The 24,059-nt window shown below is 40.0% G+C and overlaps 1 protein-coding gene across 3 annotated transcripts in view; it reads left to right on the top strand.

Annotated features, from left to right (window-relative positions):
• The window catches only part of IGF2BP3 (insulin like growth factor 2 mRNA binding protein 3), a 110,838-nt gene that overhangs the window by 79,252 nt on the left and 7,527 nt on the right, over window positions 1–24,059 (top strand). The window contains exons 7-11 of one of the 3 annotated variants that reach the window (XM_062495630.1): window positions 1,148–1,282; window positions 1,833–1,955; window positions 4,317–4,452; window positions 6,252–6,383; window positions 21,187–21,300. In XM_062495630.1, the coding sequence (XP_062351614.1) occupies window positions 1,148–1,282; window positions 1,833–1,955; window positions 4,317–4,452; window positions 6,252–6,383; window positions 21,187–21,300 (640 nt within the window). Of the gene's footprint in view, window positions 1–1,147; window positions 1,283–1,832; window positions 1,956–4,316; window positions 4,453–6,251; window positions 6,384–21,180; window positions 21,301–24,059 lie in introns of all 3 variants that reach the window. The other 2 variants (XM_062495620.1, XM_062495638.1) reach the window with 2 other exon arrangements.

Here is a 24,059-nt window from a genome sequence, read left to right as displayed (position 1 = left end):
TAGTGTGTTGAACAACACAGGTTTGAGAGATGTGTGGTATCCTGATGGCACTTGGTTGTAATTTTTCTAGGGGTAACCAATTTTCCAGGTGATATATATATATATATATATATATAACATTTAATTCTTGTACTATAAAAATCCTGGAGGATTGGCATAAGGAAAGCTTTTACATCTAAAAGAAGGGTGGGTAGAGCAGAAATAATTGCAGGTTGCTAACCTTACAGGTATGTGATTTTGAGAATGATATTTTCATTGGTTTGGGGTTGAAAAAAAGAAAGGAAATCTCATCTACTTTCAGTTCCACCAAGAATTGCCATGGGTTTCTTGGAAAATGGTGCCTTGTGAAACAAAATGAGTTTTCAGTATTTGAAAAATTGCAAAAATAAAGGGGTTTCTTGAAAAGCAGCATGTTTCAGTCAGGAAACAGCTGTTATGTGTGGAAGAGGGGGGAAAAACAAAAAACAGAGGTGTAAAGAACATGTGGGCTGCAGTTATTGGCAGGGAAAGGTAACATCCCAGGCATTATCTTTATGCACCTTATAGTTAATTTTTGTTAAATTCTTAAATTTAGATCTTAATGTGTTGTAGAACAATGCTAGTAGTTTCAGAATGGTAGAGGGTAGAGTCAAGGTAATATGGGGACAAAATCAGGCTGGAAAAGTACAAGAAACTAATCTTGTGTGGAGTTGCAAAGTACTACCATGCTACTTGCTAGCAGAGGAGTGCTGGGAAACTGCTGCTGAGGTATTTAAAATAAGATGGGACAAAGCCTGACTGTCCTGTAGATGCACAGTCATTCTAAGTGGAGCAGGAGATGGAGCACTGGGAAAGCTTCAAGAGATGCTGTCTTCAGGGGTTTATCACATTGCCTGTCTAACAACTCCCCTGAATATCCTGATGAGAGTTTACTGAGAAGGAGATCCCAATGTCCACAAAGGTGGGGTTTAGCTGGTAAAATCAGGGTAGAGGAGTCTCTTCATAACACACAAATAGGATATGTTTAAGAAGTTGTGAACTTTTCAAAATTAAACAACTAATATATATTCACTGTTAGCTGAAAATAAATTAGTTTTATGAGAATTGGAAATACTCAAAGCTTACCATAGAGTATGTGGTTACAGTTAGTGTTTTTCTTTCTTTCAAGAATTGATATTCATCGTAAAGAGAATGCAGGTGCTGCTGAGAAACCAATTACCATCCACTCAACTCCTGAAGGCTGCTCAACAGCTTGTAAAATTATTATGGAGATCATGCAAAAGGAAGCTCAAGATACTAAATTGTGAGTAAAAGCATATCATTGTGGAAATATTAAAAATTCTGAATTCTCACTGTCTCTCTTTAAAGTAGTCTTTGAAGCTGTTAACAAGTGAATATTTGCTATCTAAGTAGGTAAAGGAACTGAGATTTCACCTTTCAGGACAGTCTACTTGCTTAATTAGCCCCAGCATGCTTCTAGATTTCACTTGTCTGGCTGTGATTTTGAGGTGAACTGGAGCAAATATGGAAGTTTCTTGAGCAACTGTGACAGCTTTTAGTCAGAATGAGCATAACCAGTTGTGAGCCCTCACTAAAAGCTTTAAGATATATTTCTTCCCTCCCAACAGCTCTCACTACTTCAGTCTGAGCTTTATTTAGCTCAAGGTATGTCTCAATTAAGCTGTATGTGATACTGCTGAAAAACCCATTGCACCTGGACTTATTCTGCACCCAGTGAGAACATGAGAATGGGGGTTGTGGATACTTCTGTGAAAATGAAATTCGTCCATAACATGGATGAAAGCTTGTACTCTGGTCTCCAAAAGTCTCACTAGGTATAATTTCCATTACAGTACAGAAGAAATTCCCTTGAAGATACTGGCACATAACAACTTTGTCGGCCGACTTATTGGCAAAGAAGGAAGAAACCTGAAGAAAATTGAACAGGACACAGATACTAAAATCACTATATCGCCGTAAGTTTTTGGTGGCCTAATCTTTCAGTGAAATGTCAAATGGCAGCAATGCTGCTGCAGGACATTCAGGTACAGAGTTCTTAGGAAAATACTGTGTGTTGAAGGCTGAGAGAACAGCCCTTCAGAGGCCTTTCCATCATAAGGATTAAACTGTTACTTAAGCTCAGTTAAATTTTATGTAAACAGTGAATCTTCATTGTAAACTCAGTCAAGAGCAATCCTAAAAATAACATGGGCTATGTGGAGCCTGTGTTAGACTGTATTTTAAGTGTCAGTTGTTTTTAGTATATTATACCATATGTAATGATGAGTGTTTGAAACTATAAGTCTGGATCAGTTCTGAACTATGTGTGAAAATGAGTGAAATTAGTGATGTTTTAGTTTCTGCTATATATTAAATTTTTGGGCTAGAGGGAAAGAAATAGAGCAAATGAACACTGAAAGGGGTATCTTTAGTAGCAATTCTGTCCCTCTTGACCACTAAGAGCCAAATTATACTACCTAGGCTAGTCTGCTGCAAGGTCATTATTTTGGTCTGAGTTGGTGAGGGTAACCAAATCCTGTTCAAATTTAGCTGAGATTAAACAGGAGTTTCCACCTTTACTGGAAATCTGTAAATCACTGATTAGATTACCATCTCTGTAGAAGCTTGGCAGTCAATAGTAGTTTTACCCTGGAGTAATACCTTCAGAGAACCTCCTGTTCTGAATAATGAATGCTCTGGCATGAACTTTGAAGCGTTTGAAGGCATCCTGAATTTGGCTTTAGTCAGGAAGGGTGAGAATTAGGCTTATAGGCTGTAGGAAAGGGAAAAGAAGGTTTGGAAGACACATGAAGATGTATGAAGAGGTGTGAATACATGCAGAAGACAAAAAAAGGACTGCAGGAAATAGCTCAAATGAGGACAAGGTAGCTGGGAGTACATGCGGCTCTTCAAGAAGAGGAAAACAAATTTGGTTGAAAGCACCTGAGGCCTTCCTTAAAGATGTGTGTTTATGGAATTAGTCTGAGAAAGAGAAATCAAATAGACAAAAAAAGCACCTAAATAAGTGTGCTTCAAGTATAGATTTTGTAAGGCAAACATGTTCTCTTGAATGTGTTGGCATCAGTACACAGACTATTAATGCTAAAAAGGGAAAAAATGTGTACAGAGTACATGAAAAAATGGTCTTTGTTCTGTGAAATCTACTTGTCTTTATTGATGATGACACAAATAACACATTGTCTGTGAACAGCTACAGAGTATTTTTTAATTTGGTGAGTTAATGGTTTATTTGCATAATAATCTTAGCCTCAAAATTGTATTTGTCATACTATACCTAAAATAGTCCCCTGAAGTCATCTGGTGTAATCAATACATAAATGAGAATTTATAAGCCCATTGACTTTGCTATATCTAATCAGTCTTTCTCATGAACCCTTCATTCAAGATTTTTGGTAAGCTTGTCCATAAATTTAAACTAAGGCATCTGTTTTGGGAAAGTGTTGCCTTTCCACCACTTTCCTTCCTGAGGCAGTACTTCAGTGCTCATGCACTGGAAAGTTAAGGACTGGCTTAGTGGTTGTGTTTTGTGTCTGCCACAGCTTGGCTGAGATGTGCAGGTTGCCACGCTGCCTGCTGTGCAGGAAGGCAAAGCCTTGTGTGCTGCTTCCTCTCTCCTTGCTCTGGACTTCGTCTTCACCTCTGTGCCTTTTCTCAGTATGTGGATATGCCCTGGCTTCCCAGCGTGTTTAATCCCTGTTACCACAGTAGGTTAGCATTTGGTGCCAAATAAAGCACTGGTTTAATGCTGTCACCCTTTCATTTTCCCTCAGGAGTTACTGGTGTTGAGCAGCAAATGTTGAACTTGCACGCAGCTTTTCTTTTTCCCATTTTGAGGGTTGGGAGGCTCTGCTGCAGTTTCACTGAGGCTGGGCTTTTCTCCCATTGCCTTGAGGAACACGCTACAGCTCTCAAGGAAAGAATGTTTCTTAGGGCGTGTTTCTGGGATGGGATGTTTAAAATGAGTGTCTGAAGCCCTCTCCCTGTTGGCAGTGCTGGTGTACAGTGGGACATTGCTTCACTGCCCACATCCTGCAGCAGCTCTGAGTGCTCATCCACAATGGGGTGGCTCCATTCTGTGCAGGACCCAAGTATGTCTCAACCCCCCCAAATCTCTCTAGGAGGGGTTTTGTTGGGTTGCCTATGAGGACAATTTCCCCAGATTACCTGAGAACCAACCATGCTTGAGCCCTGTTAGGAATTGATACTGCAGTCTTTGGAGGGAAAACTCAACATGCTTGGATATTGTTGCACTCAAACGATAAATCTGGATTATCTTCTTTGTTTGCTAATTAACTGTGCTTTTGTGTCATTTGCAGATTGCAGGACTTGACACTCTATAATCCAGAAAGGACCATTACAGTTAAAGGCAGTATTGAAACTTGTGCCAAGGCTGAGGAAGAAATTATGAAGAAAATCAGGGAGTCCTATGAAAATGATATTGCTGCTATGAATGTGAGTTTTCTTAGGGGGTGGGTTCTTTCTGGGACTAAAACCCCAGAAGGATTTTGGGTGTTTGGGACCCCCGGAGGTCACCTGGCCCAGCAGTGGGTTTGATCAATGTAGGCTCCACTTCCAATTTAAACAAGGTTGTGTAGGTTCTCCTTAACATTTCCATGGATAGAAGGCCCATAGTGTCTCTGGGCAGCCTGTGCCCTGTCTCACTGCTCTCATAATGATTTTTTTTCCCTAATATCACATCAGAATTTTCTGTTGCAGCCTCTCTGTAGCCTCTTTTATTTATTTGTGGGAATGTGGGCAAGCGTTTTCATGATTTATTTGCGTGTGTTATTTTAATGGAGGCTTTTTCTTGTTTATTTTTGAGTGGGGGAGCTGAGAACTTTATTTAGACTGAGGAAATTAATGAGCATTTAACGTTTTCCTGTTGCAAGAACCTGTTTGTGCTGTTGTGGCTTATATGCTCTAGCTTGCATGTTTTTTAAAGTAGCGATTCAGTCTTCACATAAATAGCACAATAATGTATGGAAGAAGGATCTCTCCTGTTTATTATTTAATTTAAGGAGGCTTTATTAAAGTTTTTTTTTCTTGATGTAGATGATAAAGGCATTAAGCTGTTTGAAGATGACTGGTGATTATATAATGAAAACAACATACCTCATTAGTTTGCCAAAGTGTTACTAATGCATATTGAGAAATGATTGAGATTTTTGATAGGAAAAGCTTTGTGTGTGCGTATGTATCCAAATCTTATGGTCTAGAGTTAGAAAGGAAACATTTTTTTCAGTTTACAGTAGACCTGTCTTTCTAGAAATGTCTGTTCTTCGTTCTTGCCCTACGGAGTGGAGAGAATATTCTCCCCACTTTTCTCTCTGCCCCCCCAAACAAAACAAACTGCAGTACATGAGCTACATGTAGGAGCAAAGTATTCAGTAGTGGTGCATTTTCGTTTCATATAACAAGCAGGAACATGGGGTGAGATAGAGAATGCACTGCTATTTGGCAAAGATATGGAAAGTAAAAAACTACCTCTGTTACTGTATAGATTTCAAGTTCAGTTTGTAGTGGTTATTAAGGTAGTTTCTGAGGCAGTGAAGTTTTGAGGTTTGTGTTGTCTTGTGGTTGACTTATCTTAATGTCTGAGGGTAGTGTCTGTCTCTGTAGCTGAGATATTTCAAAAGCATATTCATGTTTTTGAGTAATAATCTGGAAAAAGGAATAGGGTGCTGACAAGTTTTCTATCAGAAATGCTTCCTACCATATGATGATGCCACTTTTCTCAGGTGTGGCCAAGCAAGGAACATGCAACTTTATAGTTGATCTTTTCCCAGCAACTGGTGGAGGTATCTCACTTCATCTTTTGCAAGGGAGGGAGGATGGGCTGATAGTGTCACATATATACTGCCTCAGTTTAAGAAAAGCAGGGTTTTGTGCATGATCTTTCTCTGTTTCTACAGGGCTGTCTCTTGAGTATAAAGGCAAAACTATTATTTTCCTGATTAATTTGTTCATTCTGAATGTAAATTGTACTATTATCTGAATATCTTGCTGTAAAGTTTGAAATGTGTTTTGCTGATTAAGTTGTAACAAGTGATCCCCATCTGCCTTCCCTACTATGTGTTTTTAATGTTATTGGTCTATACACATGTCTAGGAAGGAGGGTTGAAGGAGAGTCCTTTGGGTAATGGAGATGATTTTTTAAAATAACATCCCAAAAGGTTAATAGCATATGCCAACTAGGATTTTATTAAAGCTAATAACCAGGACACTAAATCTTAACTCTTCTGCCATTGCAGCTTCAAGCACATTTAATTCCTGGATTAAATCTGAATGCCTTGGGTCTGTTCCCACCTTCTTCTTCAGGAATACCACCTCCCGCAGTGAGTGTTGCCTCCGCTGCTGCTGCTGCTTCATATCCACCATTTGGGGTAAGGGAAGCTCTGGTTTTGGATGGTTAGTGGATGGTGATGCTAATCTGTGCAATGCTGCTGTTCAAAACTAAGAAGAATGCTGCATGTTTGGCCAAGTTACCTGGAAAATCTGGGAAAGGTGTTTTGCTAGCTGTGTTGTCATTTTTTCTAAATGTTTTCTGTCTTCCTGCTTGCACTGAAAAAATACTTCATTTGGCTGCATTTGGGGGCAGGCATTAATTGCTCTTCTAGTGAAACGCTCATTGAAACTGGAAAATAGTGCTGCTTAGAAAAGTGTTAGATTTCATTTTATATAGAATATGAATTATTGCAGAAAGAAATCTCATATAGCATTTCAAAATTGCTGGAGTTGGCAATTAATAATAATCGTTTGCAGTTTTATTCCTTGTGATATGGAAGGAAAAGAAGTGATCTCTTGTCGTGAAGTGGGGATCTATATGTAGCCAAAATGTTTGCTTGAATGTAGCAGTTTTATAAATGCCCTGTTGAAATGAAACACTGCTAAATATACAGGATGTAAATTGTATGGATTAATCTCCAGAAAGCTATTATTTACTTGCCACTTTGCTCTCTAAAAAATATCTGAAAAAGTTTAATAGAATCTCACTCAAATTCTGTGCTGATTAGTCAACATTAGTAAGTGAGGTATTTTGCTATGGAGCAGAAGGTCAATTGTACCAGAAAGCTACAGAGTGTATGGAACTGAGATGGTGTTTTATTTTCAAGAAAGGACAACCTCATGACATGGAGAAGGTGATTTTTTTTTTTTTTTCCATGTCTTCCCTTTTTCTGGTGCTTGTTATCAACTCAATGCAAGGTGAATTTTTTAAGCAATTCTTAACAGTCTCTTAAGAAGTAGATGACAGAGCTTTACAAACTCTGCTGTGTTTGACTCCGTCCCCTTCTTTGCCCAACAGTGACATCTAGAGAGCTAAGTCTGAGACTCTTCATGAACTAGGAAAGTGAAACTGCAGCACAACACACTAAACTTTATCAAATAACTCAAGTTATATTGTACTAAAGGGTAATTGTGGTCTAAATATTTTTCCCAGAGGAAGAAGCCAAGAGTGAGTCAGAGCATGGAACAGGAAAAGTTCTTCTCTTGTAGCACTATGAGAATGAACAACTTTGGTGTTATGAATCTATTATAAAATATATTGAGTGTAATAGTGGCTTTATCAGAAAAATGTTCTTCAATGAAAGCTACAATAGAAATATGTTTATACTCAGTTATTTTGCTGTCAATAGCAGAGCCTCCATTTATGACAAACAATTTCATTCCCTCGCAGTCCTTCTGCTCTTCAATTAGACTGGCAGACTAAACTAAGCCATACAGGTTTCTACTTCACTGTATTATATAAAATTCCATCTCTGGTAATGAACTGCCTCAATGTTTTTCTTGAGAGAGACTATATGTGGTTTGTTAAAAGTATTTAACTTACTTTACTGGTAATTAAAAGTGTGGCTTTTCCTTTCTCTTTACTCCAGATTGGCAGACTACTTTGCTATTCTTGAGATTCATACTGTAAGCCCACAGTTCTGTTCATCAATTGGTTCACTTCCATTTTTTTCTCACTTCCCCCCCTGTTGTGGTTCTTTTTTGCTTTTGCTTTAAATATGCACCTAAACAGTGCTGAATTTGCTGGTTACTCCTGTCTGTCCCTCTGTTTGCCTAGTGCACCTTTACCCCCCAAATGCACCTTTTTTGGCCTGCTAAGATCTCTGGCAGTTTCCAGGTTTCTGGAAATAGGATAATGGCAACATCTGGAAAAAAGCATCAAGAAACAAATGTCATTGTGTAGAAGTGTAGAAGCTGTGCAGCTGGAAGGACCACTGTCTGAACTCTCTTGCCTCTGTTCGTGCTCAGTCCTGTGAAATGGCTCTCATTCCATGCACTCTAGATGTGAGACAAGCTAAGATGCAGAAAGAAGGGATAAATTCAGATTCAGAGGGAAGATTTTGTGGAGGTTGGGGCTGGTGCCAATAGAGCCCCTGAGGCAGATACTAAGGGCTTCTAAAGCAAATGTATGAACAAGGGGAAATCTTACCTGTTTGTGCTTAGATGTGTTGGTATTTGGAAAAGAGCAGGTGGCTCTGTGGGCTTCAGGTGAGTCAGCCCCTGAAATTACTTGGAGTGTTTGTTGCTCTCTGAGGAGAGAAAAACAAGAAAAAGTAGGAGTCTATTCCTGTAATGTATGCATATATTTCCATTTTGAAAACTTTTAAGTCTTGCTTGTGTATGAATTAATTTTCTGTAACTTTTGAGTTTTACTCTTCTTTAATTTATTTCCTCTCGTAGAACAGTTTTTCAGACACTGATTAAATAGGCTACTGGTGCACGCAGAAGTAGAAAGATAAAATGTCCGGGCATATTTTGAAGGAGAAATTGATACAGTTGGAAGGCTAAAGGTAACCACTGGGGGAGAACTCCGAGAGCTCATGAGGGATTTAAAAACTGAAATGAAATGTGTGTAACTAAAAGAGGCTTTGGGGAAAGAAGGTCTTAGAAGAAAAATTAATGAAGAACTCCCAGGGAGACTTGATATCCATTTACCTATGAGCTATTTGTTACCAAGTTCCTTAATTTGACAAAAACATTTGGGCAACCCAAGCCCTGTTACCTTGTTTTCAGTGCATGTCCTTTTTTGCTTGGGAGCAGGGATTAGTGGGCATTGAGGATATCTCTTTCAGGCAACTGGAAATCCTTTCTGAAAACACTGCTGGCATTAGGGTGTAAAGAAGTGTATCCTGCTGCTGTCTTGCTTTTTTTTTTGTGTAGTGCAAATTTTGCCCTGTGCTCAGGGCTGCACGGGGCTGGCTCTTCCCTGTCTCCTGTTTGTTTGACTGAGCAAAGGTGTGTTCCTCAGCAGCTTCAGCTACACCATCACAAGGGGCCTCTTGGCATCCAAGTGTCTGAGGTCTGTGCTTGCAAGCCATAGAGTGGAGCCTTGGGACACCCCTGTGCTGTGCCTGAGGGTGGGTTTGAAGCTCTTGTCGTAACTTCTTTGTATTTTCTTCACCTTGTTGTGGGAATGGACTTGCCTAGGGCTCTCCCTTGGGTCAGAAGAATTAGGTGGGTGAGTCTGGGCATTTGCAGCAGGATTTCAATATGGAGCTGATACTTCATATGTACCTCTTTATAATGACAAGGTGCAGCTGTGACTTTGTTTAGGACTTGTTCCCAAAGAAACTGAAGTGTCATCTCAATTATTGAAACAGTTATCTGTCACATTCCTGCTGCTGCTTTTTTTTACATGGGTATACAGAGGAAAAAGCTACATCTAGGATTTTGTTACAGTGCCAGAGCTTAGTGACAGGTCTGAATGCTCATATATACAGCTGGAGCCAAGTATTCCTAAAATGTTCTGTACTCAGGAGCTTGGGACAGAGTAGTTAAATAGGTTTAACTGAGTAAAACCTTCATCCTGTCCCTCTTCCTGCAAACCTTTTAAGACATTTTTACAAGAGCACAAACACTGTTTTCCAGCTGCTTCAGGTACGCTCTGGTATTACAAACTTAGGAAATGGAGATGTTACAAACACTAGTTTGCGTTTAGTTCCTTGGACTGTGTCACATTCAGGAGAATGATTTCCTAGTGACTCAGAGACCTTACTCCATGATGGTTCACACTGATGTACAACACCAAAGCCTTATCTAATTTAACCTAATGAGATGCAGGTTTTGTCTCACTCATAATCTGGGTGCTGCTTTACTCTTTTTCCTAGCAGTGGAGCCCCCACAGGAAGGCACAAGCTGTCCTTGGTACCTGTCTGGTGACAGATACAAACACACACATGTGGGTACATGGCCACTTCATGTGGCTAACAGGGTCTGAGCACCACAATCAGTGCAGGCTAACCATCCATTTTTGGTTTTTTTTTACCTATTGCTAGAAACAATTCTTGATATTGCAATTGTATCATTTTTTTTTTTTTTGCAGAGTCCAAGTTTTGTTGGCCTGTTCAAAGCACTCATTTTGTGGAGTCGTTGAAAAGGGATGCAATGGAATTACATATTGTGTTTCAGTTCTTGAGTTTTCCTCTCTCTTCTTGCAAAAACCCAAGATCTGTTTGGTTTTTCTCCAGTCTCCTAAAAGACAAATCAGAACATGGGAGAATCATTGGAATGTTTTATGGTTTGAGGAAAAAGTAGGACTTAAACATCTCAGTTAAAAATATTAAGAGCTAAAAATTCTTTTTACTGTCAAATGGGCATGATTTTGCTCTTATGATCCTGGTGATATTATCAAACTAATGGTCCCTTTTTTTATTTTTTGATCTGTACCCTTGTGTGACCATATTAAGGACCAGTAGCCTTTCTGTGCCTATTTGTACCTGATGTCTTGTCCAGCTGCTTTTGGGCCAGGAAAAAACACCACTTTCTGTTTATCCTTAAATCTTTCTCCTTAGCTGTGCACTTAAATGCTTGTGTGTGTTGCAGCTCTGACAAGACTGCAAAGAGCTTTGTTAGTCTGCCCACTGTCATTTGTAACAAATGTCATGACCTGAGCACCTGCAGAAAGTGCTGGGATTTCTATGAGGAGGAGAGTAAGGTTCTGCAAAAGGGAATATCACCCATGCCTATGTTTTCCAGAAGATATGTTGCCACCAAAAAAAAAAAAAAGTTTTAACAAGTATCCCAGCCAAATTTCTTCAGATGTAGTGTTGTTCTGCTCAAAGCTGTTTTGATGGAGTTGTTGCTTCTGTCTTCTGAACTGTGGGGAGAATATGCACATACTTGTCTCTCAAGAATAGAAGTTTGTTCTCATGCAACATTGAAGGCTTTAAAGCTCCAAACAAATGAGAAATCTTTATCTTAAAGTCCAACTGTGTACAGTCATGCAAGTAATACACTTGGCCCACCTACTGGGGTTAAGTCGGTTGCACCCTTCCTTTTATAACTGGAACTTTGCATGTTTAATTTTACATCCAACTGCATTTATTTTGCAGCCTCTGGGTCTGAAATTTGGCATCCCAAGGACATGGGGGAAGAAGGGCTTGCCTGTGGAGACACCTCATCCTGCCCTTGAATGCCCTGAAAGAGAGTAGTAGAATTAATTCTGTCTCATGGCAGTTAAACTCAAACAAAGTCAGGTGAGAAGTAGTCAGCTTTTCTCCGTAAAAGGAGTTTGCACCAGCTGCTCTCCTTCATCTGTAAGGTCATGGAAGACAGACATGAACTTCTGCCCTGTGAAACTTAACTAAGGTGAAGAGATGCTCCTCTGCTTGCAGTGGGACTGCTTTCTCTGCTGGCCTTTTTGGACACCCATTGTATCTTCTTGAAGCTATGCCTTCAAAAAAAGCACTCTTTGTAAACTTTTCTTTAGACTAACAGTAAATTTTCAGGTTATGTGATACGCATACAGGCTTCTAGGAAGAGGGGGTGAGGGTAATAAAGGAAATTTTTGAAAACCAGAAAACCAACAAAAAAGTAGAAATAAAGAAAAGGTAGTTTCATACAATAAATAAAACCAAGAAATCAAACCACCTTTTTCTGATCACAAAAAAAGTCTTGTACAGTTAGGCTGATAGGTTGCTTTCCTTTATTCTCTTTTGCCATCTCTTGAAGTTTTTGTTGCAGGTGAGGAACATGCCAATGGAAAACTTTCTCCTTAGAAGATGTTGTGGTCAAGAGAAAGATTCTTTCTTTATTCTCCCATCATTTTCTTAAGTAAGAGTAAAGAAGACATCTTCTATATTGCATAGAAGTAAGAGAAGAATAACTGTATTGTGCTTTTGGCAGGAAAGAAAAGTAATTTAAAATGAAAAATTGCTTCATTGAGGGCCTTCATTTGATGCCCTGAGCATAAATGAGAAAGACAAGGAAGAGGAAAAACTGTCCTATGTTTCCAGGTACTTTGACTCTTACTTGGTGAAGTTGGGCTCCTTTGGATGTCTGGGTTTGATAGGATTAACTTGTGCAACTGTTACGTCTGATCCACCCAGCGATAGTAATGTCTGTACATCTATAATGTGTGTAGTTGCAAGTGGCTTTGCCCCGTTTGCCCAGCTTGTTAAGCAGTAGATGATTTTTGAGAAGCTGTCCGGCAGCCAAAAGAGGATGTGATTTTGGGGGTGGGGGGCGGGGGGGGAAAGAAGGATTTGCCAGTATTTTTACAAAATTATTTTGTATCTATGAAATTAGAGCCATATATATGCAGCACATATCTTGAGAAGCACTCTATAGGACAACAACGTTGTCTGAAAAAAATCTACCAGCTAATTACACTTCTTTTGAAGACTGTAACCTCAGTGCCATGAAATACAGCTTCACTGATGCTAAATTTCCTACATTCATTGATGATGCATTTTTTTGACAAGTAAAAAATTTAATTCATGGTGTGTGACATTATAGGTTTGTTTTACCCTATGGAGAAAATGGCTGGTCTTCCCATTGTTGAAAACCTCCTGCTTCTGCCATGCTGTGTTGGCAGGGATACAGTGTCCAGAGCACTCAAACTATTCTGCCTCTGGAGATGGACCAGCCCCTCAGTGAGGGAAGAAAAAGTGCAATTGGCACCATATGATATACGAGATTCTGGCAAGTCAGTGGTAGTTTCGTGTGAGGTGTTGAAGCCTCCAGTTATTCTTAATAGCTTCTTTTACAGTTCTAAGGTTGTCATAATACAAATAGCATCACTTGTTAACTAGCTATCCATGGTTTCTTCCTCACTGCAGGTTTGAATACTTGTAGTGATACTTGTAGTTTCTTGGAGCAAGAGAGTTAGAATTTATTCTGGTTTCCTGCTTTTAGATTCTTATGGCAAGATTTAATTGGAGTTCCCTTGACCATCTCAGACTGCCAAGCTCTAGGTACCAGGCTCAACACCTTCTGAATGCTAAACTAAATGGGAAACTTAATTTCTTTAGGTGCCAAATATTTTGTTGCTAGAGTGTACTGAGCTGCTTCAGGCTAGAAACAAAAGTAGGTCAAGTCCTCATTCTGCTGTATCTGGCTCCATCTCTGGTTTGTTGTTAGTTAAACATGATGGAAAAATAAGTGATCTTTGTGTTTACACAACCTGTTTTTCTGGCAGCTGTCATGGAATCTGAGAGGAGTGCCTTTATAAACCAGAGCTGATGAATACCTGCATCTTCCAAAACCACTGATTTCATGGGCAACTTCTATAGATTTTGAGTACCCATGTGGCTGCTTGTGTCACAGCTATGATTTTTGGAGTGGAAGTGTTTCTATACATATACATTTTGGTGGAGATAGTGTTGCAACACTGAATACCTATGCTTGCTGCTTGTGAATGACCAGCAAAATTCCTGCTTACATAGTTTCGCAATCTGTCCCTTATGCTGATTTCTGATTTTGGCTTCCTGTCCTGAATAAAAGGTGGCAGATTGCTTTTTTTGGCATTGTGGCCAGTCAAATTTTGCAAAAACAAAAAGTTCATGCCATGTTCAGAAATATGTCAAACCAGTTCCTGCTTGTAGAATGCCTTATAACTAGCCTGCCAGAAAATGTTCCTTCTCTGGTTCCATGGTTTCTATTCCCTTGTTGCTAGCTAGGCTCTCATGTTGGAAAAACTTCTGATATGTGTGGTCCTTTTAGTGACTTCTGGTAGTCCAAGAAGTCCCAGTTAAAAGACAATAATGATGAAAAGTACTATATTTGAGACCCAAGAAGTGGAATGGGTAGTACTAAGTGAAATTATTTTAGTGGCAACTCACTTAAGGGGCTGACCATTGTGTAAGAGCCAGCTGTCTTTCAGTTTCAGGTATTGAAATGTGATAGTCTCCAAAATGGAAATGTAGATGGGGTGGGTCTTTCTTAGATTTTCAGTCAGGAGGAGAGGACCAGCTCAGCTAGATGGATGGAGGGCACCCACACAATTTCTGGGGCTGACTGTGGGGAAAAGAGGTAGGTAGATGTGCATGGCCTTGACATGGGCTGTGAGCCAAAAAAGGGCCATGCCCTTGCTTCATCTAGTGAGTGTTTCTCACGTAATGCGGCAGTTACACTAAAGGGGAGCATCTTGGATTAATTTGGGGTTCATGGAAAGGGGAAACCCTGGCTGGATGGTGGCTGTACAGTTCATGCATGGTAATATGAGCAATGCTTTAGCATGCAGATCGTAGTTAAGAATGTGTGTTGCTTCTTTTAAATAGTTTTGCTACTTCTTGACTGACTGAATTCAGCAGTGCAGAATTCTTCTGAGTGTGGTCCTGGCTTTTCAGGCAGTGAATATGGCAGAAAGCTTTAGGCTCTCAGCATGAACCAAAATCTGTTTGAAGTAAACTTAAAAAGGTTGGAGGGTGCAGGGAGCTCAGGCACCACTTCAGCTCAGTGATTGTACAAGATGGTGACGCAAGGTATCTGCAAGGATGTTGTGCAACTATGGATCATGTTAGACCCATCTGCTAAAATCTTGTTGTCCTTAATGAGCCCCTTGTTTCCAATGATGGCTTAAACTTTTAGCATTAGTAGTGCTAAATGAACACACTAGGATTTCTTTCACCATTATCTCAAGCTTATTTCTCATCAATGCATTGAATCAAACTACAGTGTCTTCAGTGATACTTGATTTAATGTTCATTTCCCCTTGCTGCAAGTTTTTATTACTAAATAAATAAGACCATTTAATATAGCTGTGGGCCAGGATAATTCTTCGCAGTACATTGCAAAAACATGGTTTAAATTTTGACTTTGGATTTGGGTTTGAATTATATTATACCTCACTTCCTGTCAAACTCAGGGTATTCTGAAGACTGAATGCGTTGTCTGCAAATCTGCCTTGTCTGGGTAATCGTGGTTGTTGGGGAGGGGGGAGAATGGCAGAAAAAGGAACCTTTTAATGCGGTCACTTCCTGTCCCTATTAATTTATTTTTACAGAGTGGATTTGTTTACTGAGTAAAAAAAAAAATTAACCAAACCCAGTATCTCACTAGGCTAGAGGGTAGCTCCATGCAGTCTTAAAACGGTTCTTAATTATTTCCCTCACAACTGAAAAACCTGATGCTGACTTGGAATGGATAACATGACTTCGTAACTTAAAATTAATGTCTCATGCTAAGGTAATTAATTTGCAACTCGAAATATAATGGGCTTAGAAACCAGGAGAGACCTGATTCTGCTCTCATTCATGTCTGTCTTAAAAGCCTATTTACTTCAGTGGGTGCAGTATTTTTAAAGATTTACAGTCTTATCCCAAATGCTGCCAAGGATTTACCAACCGCATTCATTTGATGGAGCAAGGGGTCTATGGAGACACTCACGCACAAGACTAGAAGAAATTTTGTACTGTTGGCAGGCTTGCAGATAAAGACTGAGATTAATGCTCAAATTAACTTGAGGGACATAAATAACAAACATGACCCCTTAGTGAGCCCTGCCACAGGTAAGCTCACACCACACACTCATGCTGACTGAGGGAGCTGTGGACTGACCTAGCAGCAGCATCAGCCAAAATCAAGAGGGGAGGGGTCATACTGGGGAAGAACTGAAGAGGCAAACCTCTGTTGGCTTTTCTGTGTATTGTTTGTTGTTATGTGTTATTTTTGTTTTTCAAATGCCATTCTTCAAATAGAATATCCATTCCCCCCAGCTGTAGTGGCTTGGCACCTGCTTTTTTACCTACCACCCTCTACCTGGAGGGTCATAGCTTTCTTTTTCTGAGTTTTCATTCTTGCCTGGCTGTGCTATGGCCATTGCCCAAATGTGAGATGAGGAGCAATGCTTTTTCTTCTGACAACATAACAGGTAAGGGAAAAGCTCTCCTCCTGTGTGGCTTTCTGCAGTTTGTAGGACTGAAGTACCAGGAGCTGGCAGAGAAGAGTTTTAACAGCCTTATCCTAAGGGCAGTTGGTCTCTATAAATCCTTCTAGCCCTGCAAGCAAGAATTGCAGAAAGAAAATTTAATCTGCAAATTTTCTTGGCTGGGAGTCTTCAGCTTTTAGCTCTGGTGTGGAGCAGTAGTCCTCATGCTGAAGGACTAGTGGCAATATCCAGAGGAGGGGAAAAACCGCACTCCTGCTTAAGCTCTGGAAAGCAGGAAATGATGGCTGTGCTAAGCCAGTTTCCTAAGAGTTAATGTGGTAGGGTTGGCAGCAGAAGGGAAAATCTCCTGTAGGGCTGCAGGGTCTGGCTGGAGTGAGGGGCATAATCCTGATGCTGCCTGCAGTGCAGGGGCTCCAGGTGAGCCCAGTGTAATGGGGAAGCAGTCATGGGTTACAGGATTTACCAACAGATGAGTTTGTCTTGGATAGAGGTGGTGGGAATTTAAAAGAGAAATATAAAAAAATAAAAATTGTTGGTATGGACTAGGGACAGATGGCTGGGGCTCAGGGACTTGCAGGAGGTATGGAAAGATGTGTATCCAAGCTGCTTCAGGAAAGAGTGGTGTTAGTGTAAAAAGTCAGAGCTAATAGTGTGCTGCAGCAGTTGCTTAGTGTCATCCAGTGGGGTAGATTAATTTCCATCTCTGTGTTAAATCACCATTTTCAATCATGATTTAAATGAGCAAGCAGGAAATCTGATTTAGGTTGACTTAGCAAATTTGACACATGTACTTTAGTTACCTTTCTGAAAGCCTTGGAGTGGTCTGTACCTTGGCTTACAGTGATTATATCTTTTCTATTTATACAAATATGCAGTTTGCCATTTGCTTTGGGTAATGTATTTTTTCGATATTCTGTTAAAAACGATGAATGGTGCTTTTCTAATTTGCTTGATTCATTTTAACATCTGATTTTCATCAGGCAACATTTGGATGGAAATTGGAATCCAATTAATGAACAAAACCAGCATTTAAAATTGTTTTCATTAGTTCAGTGTTCTGGATATACACAAAAATTCCTTATCAACCCTGTTTTGTGATGAAGGCAGACTGATTTTTACAGAAACAAAGCATATATTTTCAGCTGTATATTAACTGAATTAATTGTTTCTGGTCACCATGCTTTTGAAGAATCTGTTTCTTATATTTAAGAAACCTTGGTTTCTGGAGCTCTTTTCTTAGAACACAGAACTCCTGGAAAAAACCCACAGAACCTCAAAACAACATAGATTCTCCATTGAAGTGAATGTCTCAGTGGTATCCGTGTGCCACAGCCACACAAAACAAATTTCTCTCTTATTCAGGTGGGCTAGCCATGAGCCCATACTGCAAATATTGCTAGGGTAGAAGAGGTGGTCTGTGCATCACAGATACTGGAGATGCAAATTAGGGTGGATGTATGGACTACAAATCTTGGTGAGCCTAGGTTGCTACTTTAAAAGATTTTCTTTTTATATTCCTGTCAGTTCCTAGGGCTGGGCTGACTTTGAATGAAATATTTTCTTATGTGGGAGGAAAAAATAAACTGAATGGAGAAGAGGAGAAAATTGTCCAGGAGAACTTACTCTTGTCTAAAAATATATCAAAACATACATATTTTGGCTTTTAAATGTTAAGTATATATTTAAGCAATCTTGGTTATAAGGGAGTGAACGTTGAAGCTCAGATTTCAGAGTGGGAAATCAGTTCCCTAAATTTAGTGCTTCTAACATATGTTTAAGATCTAGGAATCTATTTCTGATATAACTCATGTTAGGAGTTCCTGGAAAGCTCTATGACTTATGTGGCATGGCATGGGTAAGATTAAATTATAGCTGATTTTCTTCCATCCTGAGATCCCCAGAAGCATCTGTAAGATTGATGGGTGGTGTAGTCATCACATTATGTTTTGATGTGTTTCTTTTGCAGGCTAGGTTTCCAGTAAGTACAAAAGGATTTAAAAATTATTGTGGGTAAGGAGGTGGACAGACAGTAGTTTAAACTTGGTGTTGTGATACTCTCAAAATCCCTAGACTTAATTTCCACCAGAAGGAAAAAAGAGCAGTATGGTTTTGAGTGGTTAAAAATAAGTGTCTATAACGTAATTTCTCTAAATCTTGTATGATGTTATACTGGAGATGAACTTGGTTATATGTATATGCCAATGTTCTACTCCAGACAAGAATATTAAAAATTCCAATGTATGAACAGTTGAATATTGACAGATTCTCCATTATTCCTTAATAAATATGTATCACTATTACACCAAAATGCAAGTTTAGTATTAAAGAACCTCAGTGACTCACATAGTAATAATATTTGAAAAGACCTTTAGGAAAAAACAAGCTGAAATGTATCACAAAGTCAAAATTATGAGAAGGAATGGGAAGGAAGTGCTAGATTCAGCTGACTGTACAGTTGGAAGGGCATATGCATATCTTCCACCTTTTGTTGACTTTGCTGCCCATGTTTCATGTTTAAGGCTGAGGCAGCAAAAAGGAATTTCAGTAATGAATTGAATCCAGCCAAGAAAGTGGCTTGAAATCAAGCTTTGGGAAGGAGAGGGGAAAACTGCTCAGCAGGCAGATGGGCAACAGAGGGAAGGCAGGAAATATATGCAAACAAAAATAATGAAATTTGGTTTGTTTCTATGGTACAAAAATGTGTCTGGAGTTGGGTTTAGGTAGAAGCTGTGTAAATTCTTGAAAACCAAGTCAAGTTACATTTTTGATTTGCAGCAATGCTGTAGTAATTAGCTGGAAGAGGCTGGCTGGAGAAGCATGTGAAAGGGAAAATTTCAGTGGATTTTTGCAGGAGCTGGAGCAGATGTGGGCAATTGAATGTAGGGGTCAAGAAAAGGAGGAAGCAAGGGAATGTCTTAACTGTCAGGATTGGAATGAGGGGTTGCCTCTAACACCCAGTGCAATGGGTCCTTGCAACAAAACTAGAAAAACCCAAATGCTTCATTGAACTTGTAACCATTTAGAAAATGTTTCTTCAAGTGAGTACCTACAGTAGCATTTCTAAATTTCTGGAAATCTTGCTGGATTCACAGTGAACATGTAAAAGGACTTACTATGACAACACTCAGGATAATAATAGGAGGAGAATATGAGCAATCTTCTGGGAAGTGGTTTAACATATATACTGAAGTGACTGGTGTCTTTCATTACAAATATGTAGTTTTAGGGCGTAGTTTTGAGATGATTTTAAACTGATATGTAGGCAGATTAAAAGGGGTGCTCCCACCTTTTTCCCATTCCATAATTGTTACTTCCTCCCTTGGTCACTTGTGTGCTGCTCTGGTTATTTGGCTCGGGGACTTAGTGCCTGCCTTAAAAATCAGCTGGATCTGCAAACCTGCTGGCCTCAAAGCATACAAGGCAGTGGGGAGGCTGGGTGTGGAGGGCTGCATCCATGTGGACTCAAACCAGCATGAAATCCCTATGAATCCTAACGCCTTGTATGTGTGAGAGCACACAAACAGTGGAACTGTTGCAATTGCCTGAAGTGTTTCTGTTCCCAATATCCTATTTTGGGGTTTCTTCACCTGGTAAGTGGAGCTGTGCCCAGAATTTGTATCCCCTGAGGTTACAGTTGACTTGTGTTTACTGAAAATGAAGTGGTTAAACTTGGAAATGAGCATTTTGTTCTGATTTGTTTATGGTTAATGCAGTGGGACTTCGCCTTGAAAGACTTAACCTTGAAGGAAGTTAATGAAATTTGAAAATAAGTGGGGATGATGTTTTTAGCACTGCATCTGCTTTTTGCTTTGTGTCACATATAGCGGTGAGGGGGTTTTTCTGAAAATATCACAGAAGAAACCTGTTGGGGTGAGCTTGTATGTGTCTGTATCCCTATCAAAATATACAGCTGAGCAAAGCTAAATGAGCTTGGCTGGTCCCATGTGCTCTGCTTGTTGGTGCTCAGTGCTGGTTTGCGTGGTGGGTACTGAGAAAGCAAGGATGAGGATGTCTGATTTGTCCCCAAAAAATCTGTGCATGAAAAGAGCTTGTTGGCTTGTCTTACTGAAGATGAGCAGAACAAATTTCAAAAATACATGAGAAGGGTACACAGAGGGAGAAAAACTTTAGAAGGAGAGGTGTGTAGTGTCTTAACTACCTCCTAGTTGAAAGAAAGGTTTGTGTGAAATGGTTTAACCCTGATGGAAGTGGATGGATCAGTGGTCCAGTAGTGTAGTGCGTACTCAACATCACTGTCCTCATCTGAGGCTGGTAACAGAGCTGTGACTTACTCTGGCATATGCAACCCTGCAGTTTGATCACTGCTACACAGCGTGTAGAGAGGATCTTGAGTATTACATCATGCTCTTCAGCTGGGGTGACTGCTTGAAAGCAATAGGAAGATGCAGTGATGCCTGATATCCAGTGGGTGCAATGCTGGGGTCCTCTTACTTTTAAGAAACACGGTATTTAATTTACTAGCCTGTGCTAGGACTTCTGCCAGGGCTCCAACTGTTGCATAATGTTGCACAGGAGGAATCACTGGCAGATTTCAAGCTGGCTATCATTCCAGATCACTCCCACACAAAGGAAATTGTAGCGAATATGTGACTCTGAGGTTTTTGTACTGCTCTCAGCACAATCTAAAATTAAAAATATAACTAGGAAACTAGAAAGAGTTTGCCTGCTCAGGCTGTAGTAGCCTCTCTCTGCTTGTAGTAGCCTCACCTTCAGGGTCTTGCACGTGGAAGAGAATCCAGACAGCGACAGGTAAGAGTGAAAGCCTCACAGAGAAGCAGTGCCTCAATGGTTTTAAAAAGCTCTAAGCATTAAAATTGCAAGTATTTTATACAAGATGAAAGAATCCTCTTTTGGCTCAAACTGGTTTTCTTGTTCTGTGGATTTTGTGATTCCCAAAAAAAGCCAGACCCTTAATACTCAGACATCACAGGGGGAAATAAGATTTCCCCCTCATTTCCATGCATGCCTGCTCTGTACCCATTTTCCTGTCAATCTGATTCATAATGTGCAAAAACATTCACTGCATTTTTCCTTCTTCCCCACAGCAACAGCCCGAGTCTGAAACTGTTCATCTGTTCATCCCAGCCTTGGCAGTTGGAGCTATTATTGGCAAGCAGGGACAGCACATCAAGCAACTTTCTCGTTTTGCAGGCGCATCTATTAAGGTATTATTACACCAGCTATAACTTTCTGCCTGTTCTACGTGACACTTTCAGCAAGTTTGCACAAGCCGTGCTTTCGTGAACATCCTCCCCCACTCCATGCTTATAATGTGATGTGATAAATGGTACATTTGTTTATAAATCATCTTTTAATCTTCCTTGAGACAAGATAATTAGAAGCATGTTTTCAAACGTCTCCTGAGGTGTGAAATATAAGCTGCAAAGAAGACTACTTTGGTGGTCTTAGAAACAGACTTGTGCCTTAATGGTGCAGTGCTTAAAGGCTTTTTCCTTGCTTTAGGTAAAGTGAAAATTGGTGGGGTAAATTCCCCTTCTAAACACAGCAGCACAGTTGAAGTTTCTTACTCTTGTGGCTGCCCTTGCTCTGTTCCACATGGATTGGTCTGGGCTATCAAACTCAGATGGCTCCATGCTGAATTGTGTTGTAACTTCAACCATGTGCTGCCCCAAGCTCCTGGGGCCAGTAGTTCTAAAACAGCACACTTACCTTGTTGTCAGGTTTAACTTCCAGCTGTTTGTGTATCGACCACCTCAGTGCAGCTAAGAGCAAGTTGGTTTGCAGATGCTGACCTCTAATAGAAGCTTGAGTTTTAGTCAATTTGGTGAAATCTTTCTTGGCCGTGTACAGGGATCCAGTACCAGTTGCAGTTGTAATGCCCTTGTAACCACAAGTATCTTCTCTAGATGCTTGAGCATTTTTTTCTTACAAGTAATATTTTCTGCCGTTTTATGCTGTAAAGATAATGTTTCAGCCTAAATTTTAAAGAAAGCGAAGTTTGAAGAATGGTGCATTTAAAGTGCAGTGTGTAACTTCAGTATGCTGTTGGATGGACATTTTACTGCACAGATAAAAAAAAAAACGTTTTGTTCTCAGCCCTCTTTATTTTTGTTTCAGAGGAGGTGATGTGTTTAGCGAGTGCTACGGCAGGGATCTGCCAAAAGTCTGGGGCACAGGGCAGGAGCTGGCTATGCTGAGTGGAGCTTGGTGAAGCTGAGCTTGGCTTGGAAGGTGTTCATCTTAGCATGCAGAGCAAAATAACTGGGGAACCCTGATGAATGAGTCTTGTGTGTGGTTTGCCTAGTGCTATTGGCCAGTCAACCAAAGACACTGCCCAGCTCCATCCTTTTTGAGCATAATGTTAGTTACACTACCCAGATCATTTATATTAATTGAGCACTAATAACCATATTTTTAATGGAAAAATGAAACAGAAGAAAGTGAGAGGTGTCAATATTGCTTTATCAAATCTGTCTTGTATGGGGCTGTGATGTATCATAGGTATTTCCTCTTCTCCTCTCCATTCCTGCAGTTTGTATCTAAAATTTAAGCAGGGAATGGAAGATACTGCTAGGTGGAAAGAGAAATGTGAAACAACCTGGACCTCCAAGAACCCGTCCAAACTAGTTCTTCAGTTGGTCCTTGGAAGAGTTTAGTGGAAAGGGAATTTCCATTGTTTCTCATGCATCTGGCTAGCAGTGGCCTCAGGCTTCCTGTACTGGTTGGCACCCTTCTACCCCATACATTTAACATTTCTGCATTAATTTAAATTCAGAGAAAAAGTTTTCTCAAGCTCTGGTCTTTTGTTCCTTCAGTAGGAATAAAGACCAGACACTTCTTGTGAAAATTAGATTGAATCTTAACAAAAGTATACAAATACACAGGGTACACTTACACAATTGAGAAGCTGCATGTATACTTGTCTATTAAAATAATGCAACTACACCTGTAATCTGGCAGAACAATATGGAGCATCAGGCTTGTTTCTGTGTGAAGGTATTAAATATAATAACTGGTAAATTATTCAAAACTTCTGAACTTCCCTCATGTTGACCACCTGGCCTCTGCCATAACTTTGGAGTGAAATAATAAATTGTGAATCAAGGAATCTGTGCTTTTAGCTGAGAGTTGGAGGAAGTGCTGCCTGACTAGCTTCTGACTTGCCAAACTGCAGTAACCATACTTTGTGGAGGAAGTAAATCTGTACATAATGCTTGTTTTGAGTTGTGTTGTAGCTTGTTACAGCTGAAAGCGTTTAGGTCCTCCTGCATATTCTCTGTGCTCGTGCTGAGCTTTGTAGAGCTGGTGAAACTTGTCACCCATTGATGTAAGAATAAGCTGCAGATGCACCAGGGCTCTGTACAAAGCTGCAGTGTTCAGGCTATCACCTCAGAGGTACACGTGGCTCTTGCTGAGCTCAGGTTGTGTCCCAGTGGTGGGAGTTGCTGCTTGGCAATGCAGGCTCAGTGTGGGACTCCAGCGGACTCAATTATTCAGCAAAAGAGCCAGGCAGAGTTGTCTGTTGCCCACCCTGTGCTACACTGCTGGGACCTGTTGTGAACACTTGTCATCTCCTTGGTTATAAATTCTTTCCAGAGCAGATCTTACTGATGAAAGCTGGGGTTGGGGTGTATAAAGTTGAAGCTTTGTGGCCTGGCATATGGAAGACTGGTTATTTTCTGGTTAGGAATGCAAAGTTGTTTAATCTCAGAAGTTAAATTCACTGCTTGTATATTATTTGTATGTACATAACTACATTTTCCAAGGGCAGACAAACAAAACTAACACAGAATTCTCTTGGGTTACCCCTTCAGACCCTGAAATGTTAGTTAGTACATGTTTCTTTTGCAGCTCTCAGCCGTGTTTTACCCCAGCCTCTGAGAACAGAATATTCTTGCTTTGATTTTATCCTAGATATGTGCTAGAACACTTAGATACTCATCAGATGTAATGGAGGCTGGAT

Source organism: Cinclus cinclus, chromosome 1 (assembly GCF_963662255.1).
Source record: "Cinclus cinclus chromosome 1, bCinCin1.1, whole genome shotgun sequence".
NCBI classification, from domain to species: Eukaryota; Metazoa; Chordata; class Aves; order Passeriformes; family Cinclidae; genus Cinclus; species Cinclus cinclus.
This window is presented reverse-complemented; position numbering and strand designations above follow the sequence as displayed.